Source organism: Amblyomma americanum, chromosome 6 (genome assembly GCF_052857255.1).
Source record: "Amblyomma americanum isolate KBUSLIRL-KWMA chromosome 6, ASM5285725v1, whole genome shotgun sequence".
Taxonomy (NCBI): domain Eukaryota; kingdom Metazoa; phylum Arthropoda; class Arachnida; order Ixodida; family Ixodidae; genus Amblyomma; species Amblyomma americanum.
In genome coordinates, this window is record NC_135502.1 from 2,795,865 (window position 1) to 2,807,909 (window position 12,045).

The 12,045-nt window shown below is 48.4% G+C and overlaps 1 protein-coding gene across 2 annotated transcripts in view; it reads right to left on the reverse strand.

Annotated features, from left to right (window-relative positions):
• Window positions 1–321: 321 nt before the first annotated feature.
• LOC144136196 (solute carrier family 22 member 6-like) overlaps window positions 322–12,045 on the reverse strand; it is a 48,169-nt gene continuing 36,445 nt past the window's right edge. Inside the window, exons 8-10 of one of the 2 annotated variants that reach the window (XM_077668280.1) lie at window positions 11,247–11,461; window positions 8,266–8,447; window positions 322–2,392 (exon numbers count right to left, since the gene is read on the reverse strand). In XM_077668280.1, coding sequence (XP_077524406.1) covers window positions 2,132–2,392; window positions 8,266–8,447; window positions 11,247–11,461 — 658 coding nt within the window. In that variant the 3' untranslated portion in view covers window positions 322–2,131. The remainder of the gene's footprint in view (window positions 2,393–8,265; window positions 8,448–11,246; window positions 11,462–12,045) is intronic. The other variant, XM_077668281.1, reaches the window with a different exon arrangement.

Consider the following 12,045-nt stretch of genomic DNA (forward strand, 5'->3'; position numbering starts at 1 on the left):
CTGTGCTATAAACAGCCAGTGTTTAAGATGCCGAGAGAGCCATGACGAAGTTACCGCCATGAAAAGCCAGTCATCTTAGTAACTGCGGCCATCAGTTCGCAAAATAACTCCCGAGAAAAAAATAAATAAAATAATACCTGCAAGTACTTGGGCCGCACTTTGCTCCAGCAGCCAGTCACGAAGAAATGTATTTGCTTTTGAATCAGCTAAGTAGCAGTGTATAGTCTTCACGGCGAAAAAAGACAGAAAAACGAAAGGAGGATGTGGGTCACAGAGCCGAATATCAGCAGAGCTCTGAGGGCACCAACGTGACCTCAAATGAATAGGAAAAGTTCCGCGTTTTATTTTGCACATTCGATTGCAACTACTCTATGCCAGTACAAACATTCCCCTCTCCTTAAGCCGGTGATATAACTCTCTTGGACTACTTGAACTTGTTTGCTACATTGGCAGGCTCGTTGGAGGTGTTTGTGTTACCTACTCCATTCTTCAGGCGGAAGATTGCATCGACCTTAATAGTGAAGGCATATTTTATATAATTTGATGATTTCAATTCCATACAACGTATTCTTCATTCCTGAAACGGCCGATAGAAAAAGCGCCTTGGCTTAAGCCTGCTACATATTAGACCAGTGAGTCACATTTATCAAACAAATAGACATGCAACTTCAGCACCGAGTGGCTTCCCAAGAACTTTGTGCAGGAAACGTTTTGAACAGCACTCGAACGAAGGAACCAGCCAACCAGCAACAGTGTCAGTACTACAGTCGAAGAAATCCTTGGCGGCCTGATCTTTCTGCTTTTCGCTGCTAGTTGTTCCGTATGCTACCCTGAATGAGCACCTTAATGTACCGCAGCTGGAGCAAAAATTGCCACCGTATGCTGACTCTTTTCAACATGTCGAGGAAGTCTACAGTAGTACTTTTGTGCTTTTTGTTCAGAACAGAATGCCGTGTTGCGAAAACTTTTGTACCGCCAACGTCAGCCGATGTCCACCATGTTCGTTTGAGCCGGTTTGGCTGCTCCTTTACGTGTTTGAGGGCACTGCGGTTCATGTGCCAAGCGCCTCGTTAAAACGCAAACATGAAGCAGCAGCAGCAGTTGTAGTCGTCTTCCGACCGATAAAGTATAATGACGGAAATGGCGGCCGCCTGCGGGATGTGGCACAGCCATGGACGAAAGTTTTTTGCATGCGCATTCACGAAGCATTTATTTCTGTAAAAGAATTACCGCGAAAAACAAACTCCAACGGAGGAGCCAGATGAGTCGATTAATAAACGCTTGTTAATTGTTTCATGTCTCTCCTGTGTTGCCCTTTGTTTTTCGCGCTAATTTCTTTACATAATGCATCACCAACCAGCACGACAGCACGCCCTTCTGAATTTATTTCTGCATTGTCTAAGTCGGTATCAATTCTTGCGGATGGAGCATGCTTGTCCCGTCACGGCTTTTCATTGACCTTTTAGTGGCCGCCCAAAAGTAAATATTTTGCCGCGAACCTGCATCCCGTAAACTTTCGTCCACGAGTGTACTTGACGCAACATAGCGCCAACCTTATTGCTGAACATGAGTTCTACTGAAGCGCTCCGGGCAAAACGGCCGCTAACATTTTCCAGTAGTGGTCAGGAAGCACTTGCGGCCACGCATCGCTTCTCACAGTGTTGTCTGTCCGAACTGGTCGCACATGCTGCCAGCCTCGAAAATGCTAAAGAAGGCTTCCTCGGAGACCTCTAGAGCCATAGTACATAACATTTCTTTCGTTTTTGTTTCATTTGGTCGCGACATAAATCCCGAGGAAAGCAACAGTTTGCTGGGAATCAAATTATATTTATACATGCTCCGCCGCCACTGCATCCAGTCCGGCGGAGTCACATTTAGTCCCGCAAACTGCTCACAGTACCGGCTTTTCGAGACGGGGTGAGCGCCTACAAAGCTCGGCGAGCGGTCCAAACGCGTCGTCGTGGTCCGTTATCCGGCGTGGGCGCAGGTTGGAGCGCGTGTGTGCAAGTGCTTGGCATAATGAGCGCTTTCTACCACGACGTCGATCCTCTCCAGCGGCGTATACGACCAAACAGAACAAAAGCGAAGCCCAACAATACACTGCCTCTGTACCCGCCACCACGAAGCGACTTCAGTCGGGGCTGACGCTGACGGCCGACGCGGCCGAGATGACGGACAGCGAGCGGGCCCTTCCGGTCCTCTGCGAGGGCGGCGGGGACTCGCGCGGCGGCGCGCAGCAGCACGTGTTCTGGCCGTACACGAACGCTTCGCCGTCCTCGAGCGTCTCGGGCAGCCGCTGGTCCAGCGTCTCGGGCATCGGGAACGTGAGCACCGCCAGCAGGAGGGACATGGACCCCATCAGCAGCAGCGGGATGGCCCGGCCGCACATGGCCTGCGCAGGACAGCCGGGTGTACGAATGAAATCTCTTCCGCGCAGGACGCAACTATCGAGACAACATTCTCGTACTGCAGGCTTTCTTAGATCACGCGGAAAGTCTGACTTGAGAGGAAGAAACTGCTGGAAAACGTATTGTCGCGCGGAAACCAGCGCTTGATGATGATTTATAACTTCTTACTTATTTACTAAAAATAACAGAGCACAAAATTTCATTGAGTTAGGGGGACAGAAAGTGGCATAGGTGTAGTTGCAACAAAGAATGCAAAATTCAACGTAAAAAAACAATCTTCTGCGCGTGCTTGACGCGCGCCACGTGGGACCTTTGCGAGTGTGCTCGCGCACCGAAGACAGTCAGTAGTAGAAGAGGCCAGACAAGCGCAGTATACGGCGCCACGGCGCCGTTGAAACGTGGGATGCCCACGAAACACCGGGGGGGGGGGGGGGGGGGGGGGGGGGGGGGGCGAGATCCTGCCTATTCCTGTACTATTTTTATTACACCACAGGAAGCACACAAACATAGTCGAGGAATACGCGGAAGTTGGGAACCTAACAGTGTCACCGCTCAAGTCGGGGCTGCTGATAGTACAAAAGAAACGCCCCAGCAGGACCAAACCCACATCAACCATCAAGGTCCACTTGGAAGGGAACTAGATACCAGCGGTCGATAATGTGCGCGTGCTTGGCCTGCGCATTCAGAGGGGCGGCTGCACCACGCAGGCTATAGATCATTAGACCAGATCGAAAGGGCACGTACTGCGGATGATCGGCGAAGTTACCAGCAGATATAAGGGGCTGGAGGAAGCAGACGCGCAACGACTGGCAGACGTCAGCCTCCGCTCTCCATCCCGTAGGCGACGATGCGACCTCCGGAGAGACGGCCCACGTGCTGTTAAGGGCGCATAAGGGAAAGCTAGGACTACTACTTTCACGGAAAGACTGCATGCTACAGTGGAACCACCACACCGGCAGATAAATTGCCGAAGCTAACTTTCCCAACCAGAAACAGTGGCTGCTCAAGTGAGCAATAGGACTACACCTTATGCAAAAGCTGGGTAATCAAGTAGAACGAATAGGCACAGATACAAGCCGCAGACGCGACCAGCTACAATAAGTGAACTAATAGAGGTAGCACCTATAACCAGGAATATGCACCCAGAACACCATGAGGGACGACGGCACACCAAAGCAAAAGCCCACACAGGAATATTTGTCAACTAATCTGCAGTCAGATACAGGGGCGAGGCAGAATACGCGCGGCACAAGGCTTCGGCTATCAGCGTCATAGACCAGGTGCTGGATGCTGTTGCCACAACATCCATAACAACATCCAGCTCGGTAGAAGGTGAAGGGGCTTCCATTTTCGGCACTCTACTCTCTACCCCTCTCAACTCATTTTTCAACCCGCCTAGAAACCCTCCGCCTAAATAGGCGTCTCTACCCCCCGCCACATAACAAACTTTCCCCGGAGGACTCCTGCCACCTTAGTCGCATCCAAACACTTACTTCCCCCAATCTTCACCACCTACACCGCAGTCACCCAACATTATACGCAGATACAAGTCCTTGGTGTGGCGAAATTCCCACATTCACGCACATTACATGGACATGCTCAGATAAACCGAACCACTTAAAGCCGCACAACGCGGCTCAGGAGCAATGGGAGGTGACGCTGGCCAGCAGCACCATGGAAGACCAGGAGGCGCTAGTCGCCATCGCCAAAGCGTCGGCGCAAGCCACTAGAGTCTTGGACTGAGGACCCCACCCACAATCCGCTCCGGTCTTCTTTTTGCAATTAAATGTTTATTCTCTCTCTCTCTCTTTCTCTCTCTCCATTTCCCTCACCGCTATCCACAGTGGATCAAACATCATAATAGTCACGGACTCTCAAGCTGCATGCCGCGTTCGGAAATTAATAAACATCGAAACAAACTTCACACAGGCAATCTAGAACGGACCTCTGGAAATGAATCCGCGTCCTGCAATCAGCGGGGAGCGAACGCTGTAGTTTGAGCACCGGGAGATGGAACACTCCCTTAAAGCATTTCTTTTCAGTCTGTAGACTGCCCATAGAATTCTCCAAATAAATTGTGTACAATTTCTATAGGCGAATTCATTAGACAAGTCTGTATACATTCTATAGTTTTATGGCCATACACTTTTAGTAGGATTTTGTCTGTAGCTAAAAGTCTACTAATGAGACTGTTGTTTACTTTCAGTCGGCAAAAGTCTGTTGCAACTATGATAGACAGAGATGGATACATAGTATAGACGACGTGTGAACTCATGGCCCTGCAGTTTCTTTACACTTGCTATATACAGTATAGAAGAAAGTCTCTGTATTGCAGACACAGATCTATTGATTCTCTGTAAATATTTTATGGATTCATGGCCTCGAGTTTTTAATACACTTTAGTCTATTGAGAGTCTATAGACAGCTCACTGTCTTCTGAGGCCATTGTCCATAGCCTGTTTTGACTCTGCAGACACTCTCTACAAACGTGGCAAATATATCACCACCCAGCTTTTACAAATTACATGGCGATCAGTACACTCACAAATTGAGTTTATTTCTTATCTATCAAAGCGGGACGTATACATTCACTGCGAAGTAAGAAATACGCCGCATTATACAATTAAAAATTGAAAGCAACACCATTCTAGTTTCCTCAAAGCGATTTTTGCAGCCAATTCTGTGCTGTCCACTGTTCAGGGAATACTGATCTGAACAGCGCAGAAAAAAAAATGGAGGGTACATTTAAGCTCCGATTCAAAGGTATGACACGATACCGCAATTGGTTCATTCCCTTATTTGCAGAAGGTCATTCTCTACTTAACATTCATAGATCCCTGGGAGTCCTCGTACCACTCCTGGCGCAGTGGTGCAGCGGTTAAGCGATGCGCCACTGCCCCGCGATGGCAGGTGCTCCAAGCGGTGGGCCTTAAGCTGTGCGACCCAGGTTGCTTTTCCCGAGCGAACAGTTAGTAATTTAACTGCCACCTGCCACAGTGGGCAGTTTGTTCACGCTACAGTGGGCAGGTTGTGATAACGCCGCAAGGTCACGTGACCTAGGTGGCCCACCTGCCTCCTAGGTTGCTCTCTGGGGACCGCCTGCCATCGCCATGCTCGTGATTTTTTGCTCAAAACGCTGACAACGCCGGTGCCAGATTTTCTGCGAAACGGGGCCGTTAACGCTAGCGCTTAAAAAGTGTAACTGAGAAACTACCACTCATTTCTTCAGTGCGCGTGCTTGATAACACAATTATGCTGGCTGCCCTATGCTAGAAAGGTAGTCTATATAGTATAGGTAACTAGCAAGACCACTTCTGGACAGGTTTCACAGAACATTTTAATAAAGACCGATGATCTTTCGATCATTCTTGCACTGCGTTCGATACCTACAACCACGAGTGATCTCTGTATGGCCATTTAACCGTAGTAGAGAAGGCAGAATAATCCTTCCATTTCTCAGCAATGATTTAATAAAGGCGGCTGAGAACAGCTATCATTCCTATAAAACGGCCATTCAAAGCTCTAAACACCGCGATGTCAGCAGGACGCTATTGTAAGCTTGTTTTCATACACGCAACCAGCGGCGGCATGGCTCGGATAACAGAGAAGGACGAGCACAGAAGAGCAAGAGCTGCGCAAGGAAGAGAGAGAGAGAGAGAACAACTTTATCCGCCACTTGAGGGTTGGGAGTTAGCTAAGGCAAGCGGGCCGAGTGTGGCCTTCCAGGAGGGGGCGGCGTCTTGAGCCCACGAGACGCAAGGAAAGCGGGCGCCAGTGGCAGCTCTCAGGTTCTTCGCGTTGTGTATAATGCACACGGTGGCCACATGCGCCCGCACGAGCTTTTATCCAGCCGTCACGCAATTAGCCTTCCTCCAACGCTGCATCACTCGAACTTCGACAAATGTCCCGTGCGGCATTCTAAGCCGTAGTGATAAACCCTTTGGTCAAACGTCGCGGTCTAGGACGCGCGCTGAGAGCGAGAGCCAACGCCTACGTTGCGAGACACACCTATATATTTCTGAAAAGCGTGGTTCATGGTCAGAAAAAAAATTAAATTATGAACATAATTTAGCTTGGAAGCGCCAGGCAAATCGAGATGAAGAGCACAGCTCCACTTAGGCAATGATTTGCAGGATTAACGGTTTTTCATGGTTCGCCTTAATCTCGCAGCACATGAACATCCGCGCACAGCTTCTGAAGAGCGCCTTTCCAACACGAGTTCCTTACGGAGCAGTTTATCCGTGCTTTGAGAACACAGCTGCGCAGACATAAGCGGCATTTCAGCCGAGAGCCCCATGGCTTACGCTGCTTATGACACACTTACAAACATTGATAGAAATTTTGTCGCTGCGCAAAAAGTCTATTCCACATCCACAGCTGCGCTCACAGTAATTTAGGACCACAAATTACACCTGATGTAATTTGGAGAAGATGCAGAAAGAGCGGCTGAACGAAAGTTGGGGGTTGTCAAAAATGTGCGCCACCAGAAAACACCGTCCAGAAAACAACGACTGATCGGCTGAAGCGGCATATCCCTTGGATGTGTGCAGCTGGATCCTCGACGCATGGACCGCCGTTGCCTTCAAGACTGCGGTGAAAAGCTTCAAAGTCATGGGTGTCGCCAACTACCTCTACGGTGCCGTGGACGACCTGATCTGGGGCAGGGACGCTTTCGAGGACGGATTCGGAGGAGGAGGACGAGGGTTTACGTTCTTGCAAGCTCATGAAAGTAACCAAACGTTCTTTTTTTCTTTCTTCTGCCAACACTTGCGAGCGCTTTAGTTTAATTAAGGCAACTAATGATGATGATGTCATCAGGCTTAATGGCACAACCTACAGAAAAACAGGTACCAACGAAAATATTTTTTTGTCGTTTTCTCCGTGTAATGGCCGCACCCCCGATTTTGGCCCTAAATCTAGGAGAAAAAAAGCCTGCTGCAATACAGGCGTGTATACTATATTAAAATACCTTTATTTCCTAAAATTGCTGGTCTATATACTACGCGGCATTCCTTTGCATTTACATTCACTTTTCAAGGGAATAATATGTGTGTTCGAGTTAGCGAATAATTTGAAATTGAGTGCGGCATATCCCAGCTCGACTGTATTGAAAAGGGCGGCACATATTGCGCTGCGAAATATCATGATGAAGCGTCATGTGAATTTTCCCGTTATTGCTTGGCAACAAATAGCTTAACTAAATAGCACCATCCTAGTCGCATCGACTACTGCACTTGCCTGTTGCCTTGGATGAGCGATGCCACGTTCCCGTTTTCCGAATGCCTGACGAGTCGTCGATCACATGATTCGAGTGAAACGATACACATTCGAAGTTGAAAGGATATCAAGGCACCTCGAAGGAGGATTACGAACAAATGCGGGGGTGGGGAAAAACGCATAATTGGTCGCGTGTTGAAATTTGCAATAACCCCCATTTAGGGTTTAATTTTTCAAGTTGGTGCAGCCTCACTATATGTAAAATTTCATGTTAGCCGCTTTAGTGCCTTGAGGCCTTCTCATATATGTTTATTGCTCAGTAATATTCTCAGAGTAAGCGTACTAGAAAAATAACTCAAGCTTTAAAACAACTTTCAGTGAGGGTGATGGTAGGTTGTGATGCAAGGGTGATGGTGATGGAGGGCCAGCAAAACTGTGAGGGTGAGGAAGGGCCATATTTTAAAAAGTAAGGGTGAGGGAGGAAAAGTAAAAATGTGGGCATTATCCCACCTCTGTCCAGGAGCTCCAGCTATTGGCGTGGTAGCCCGTTCATACCCTTGGCAACGACAGATGCATCTTGGATCTGCAGCTTACTTGCATGGGCTCGAAAACACATGGTAACTCTTAGACGGCCACTTACGAGCTGCGTGACCTGTGAGCTGAGGAACTTTCCGACGGAGCCGAATGCCTGGCGCAGAGACAGGGCCTGCGACCGTGCCGCCGTCGGGTACACCTCGGCCGCGTACAGGTAGCCCACGTTGTAGGCCATGGTGAGCGCCACACGCGCCAGCATGAACACGGCCGTGCTCACTATCAGGCTCTCTGTAAAAACGTGCGGGGCGATTAAGCTCAGCACTAGCGGCTTAACCCTTTCAGGCATAGCTCGCTAGTTCGAAACATCTTGCCTCCTAAATGGTGCACGAAGCCCTAGGCCAAGCCAGTGCGTTTTCCCATCGCTGAACTCGTAACGGTTACTTCGTGCAGGCACTTAAAAGATTCCATACAAAGTGTCACATTAGCTGGAAGCTTGGACGCGGATAAGACATGCCTAGTCAACACCCATGGGATCCTTTTATGTTTTGAAGATGTGCATTAGGACAAAAACTCCGAAAATAAAAGGTAGCTCTAGTGCTTGGTCCGTTGTCCACTGAAGCTTCTCTCAATGCATCCGCTCATTCTGTTCTTTGGCTTGCCACCGCGTTGCGCTGTTACTGCTGGCTCGCACGAGAGCACGAGTTGCAAAGCTCACTGATACCACAAATGATATTTACTGCGTTTGCAAATCTGCGTAAAAAGCCGCGCATTTGGGAAATGAATGAGGCTGACTCTCTTGAAACAACTATATCATGAATAGGTTAAGCACACTCTGATAAAATGGGGCGAGTTCGCTCTGTACAGACAGATTACATCAGAGGGTTAAGAGCTGGAAAGCCATATGTGTATTTTTCTTTACTGGAACAACTTCTCTGGCATTCATACTGTGAGATTTGTAAATGTATTATGTGATGATTACACACGACGGTTATTAGTAAGAAAACGAAGGCGCCAAATTGAATTCTCGGACTACGAATTAGCATGAGGTGAGCGGTGGAAGGAGCGCTCCAGGAACCTGGAAGGCAGTCGCCATTCAAGTGAACATTAAGCATGCGGTCGGATTAATAGCGGGTTGCTTAAGCAGTCGGGCAGTGAACCTCAGTCCAGTTGAACAAGTACCCGAACAATCTGCGCTAGTGAGAGCCCAGAATTCACATAATATATGCAAGGTAAGGACTGTTCACAAAACAGCAAGATGAAGGAGAGCAAAAACAAACAAATAAAGCGACCACTGCACTTTTATCGTTATCACATTGTTCCGAGCTATGGCGCACTCATTCAGACTTGGATGAATTGAACCAGTGAACATACAACGCATGCTGTGCATTATATACACTTATCTGGCGGGAAAATGTACCTAGGCGAAACAGGCCGCTGGATTAATGCCCGGCTCAGACAGGATGACAGAGATAGAGAGAGAGAACAACATTATTGAAAATGCCTGCAGAATCGGTTAGGCTCCTCCACGCAGGGAGGACAAGCTTTTACCACGACGCGGCCACTACGTCAGTCTCGTGCGTTGTGCTCCTCGAGGTCTTGGTCCCTCGCTACTTCCGCGGGTCCGAGAGGGCCGCCGCCCCCTTCCTGGGGGTGCTTCCCCCCTTCTCCTCGGTCTCGCTCGGTCGCTGCCTTTCTAGAGCTGCCGAGACCTGCTGGACGGCCACCTGTTCCTACAGACGAAGGGGTGAATTTGCCTAGGCGCGGCAGAAAGCCCAAGCGCACTCCGTTATTTTAGAACATTTTCATTGTTGGGCATGGAAAAAGAAGGACCAGTGCGAAATGTTGCAGCCATACCATAGATCACAAAAAGCAGGCGCATGTGTGTTAGTGAGCGTCAGTGAGCCGGTCAACGAGGAAATTGCATTTGAAAGCTCTTTAGAGGAATCTCTTTCCAAAACGCGGTGTGACGGGCGTCTTTCTTTTGTTGTTATTTTTTTTATTTTGTTACGCGAACTGTGATGTGTGCGCATGTCTGGGTTTCAGTTTCAGTGTATATAAGCCTATATGATATGAAGTGAAATGAAGTCAGCTGATAGTCATTTTGGGGGAGGGGGAAGGGGGGTTAGCGCGAAGGAGACAAGGACATGATAGAGACAGCGGACGAGCGCTAATTTGCAAATGAAAATATTGGAAGTGAAATGACGTTCTCGGGGAGTCAAACTTGTGTGCCAAACTATCACACTGATTTCAGGTGGCGGCTAGATACCAAGGTAAACTGAACTAAGACAATTTGGGGGCTAAAAAAACGAGCTTGGAAAAAACAGGCAGTATCTCTAGCACTATCAAGAATGAACACAGGACGATTGCTCAGAATTTAGCGACATATTGTTTTCTTAGCCGCTAAATGCTTCGTAGTTGCTAAATTCTGAGGAATCTCTGCGGTGGTGTTGTTTGATAGTGTTGGAGGTGCTGCCTGTTTTTTACAAGCTCGTTTTTTAGCGCCCAATTTACCCTAGTTCAATTTACCTTGGTGTCCAGCCGCCTTCTCAAATCAGTGGATAGCTGGGCGCGTGCGTTTGATTCCTAGAGGATGTCATTTCGCTTTCAATTCTTTCAGTTGCAACTTAGGGCTTTTCCTGTGCCCCTTTCAGGACCTTGCTTTTAGGCCCGCCTCGAAATCACGACTTCCCAACTTCTACTTTGCTCTGTTGATAGTCCAGCGTTGTCATGTGTGTCTTTACTGGGTCTGCGTCCTTTCCGTTGGTTTTGTTCTTACAAATATCTACAAACTCGCTCCGCTGTCCACAGTACTTAATAATAAAGACTAGTTGGTATAATTTAAGGGGGTTTTATGTCCCAAAGCAGCTCAGGCTATGAGAGACGCTGTAGTGGAGGACTCCGGATAATTTCGACCACCTGGGGTTCTTTAGCGTGCACTGTCATCTCACAGTAGACAGGCCTCTAGCATTCCGCCTCCATTGAAATGCGACCGCCGCGGGCGGGATCGAATCCGCGTCTTTCGGGTCAGCAGCCTAGCACTTAGTCAACAAGGCGGCTCATGCAGGGTTGTATTGGTAGGCTCCTTACCTTGTGGAATCGCAACAGAACAGACGTAAGCCACGGCAGCCGCTGTGTAGGCGGTCATCATAGTCGGCCTGCGGCCCCAGCGGTCGGCCAAGGGCAGCGCCGTGCCGGTGGCCATGATGTCCACCAAGTTTACCGCGGAGGTCATCACGAACGGACTGTCACTGGCGTTAGCCGCGTATAGCTGGCCAGCTGTGTACACCAGGCAGGCCAGGGTCCTGTGCCAGGTTGGAAGCGTGGTCCATGGCCGTTATTATGCGCGGTCGGGAACAGTGGTGAAAGCATATGACCCCATGTGCATAAAGGGGCTACAGAACCTAGAATTATGGAGATAAAAAAAGAAACTGAAAATGAAAAAAAATTAGTAAATGTGTGTTGTTGACAAAACAATGCAGACAGAACATAGCCGCGCTCCAATTTTTTTCTATGTAGGTGTGTTAGTGCAAAAGAACACTCTGAGGCCTTCTTTGAAAAGGGTTCTCATACACACTATAAATTATAACCCATGCATAGCTGATATTATACGCTGAACTGTAGTTTTTGCATTTTTTGGATTTTTTAATACTGCAGCAGAGAATAAAAAAAAGTCAAAACAGAGACAAGCATCCGTAGGTACTCTTCTCTAATGAACTGGCAAGTGCGGGCAGTAGTGTTTCTCCTGTCTTGTTTACGTAGTACCTGCCTTAGCAAATTCTCTAGGAAAGATGTATTTAGGATGTTTGTTTCCTCTTCGTCGTCGTTCTTCCTCTCCTGCATCATTCAAAGGCCCCTTTTTTGTATCGATCTAAACGGCGATCTAAAA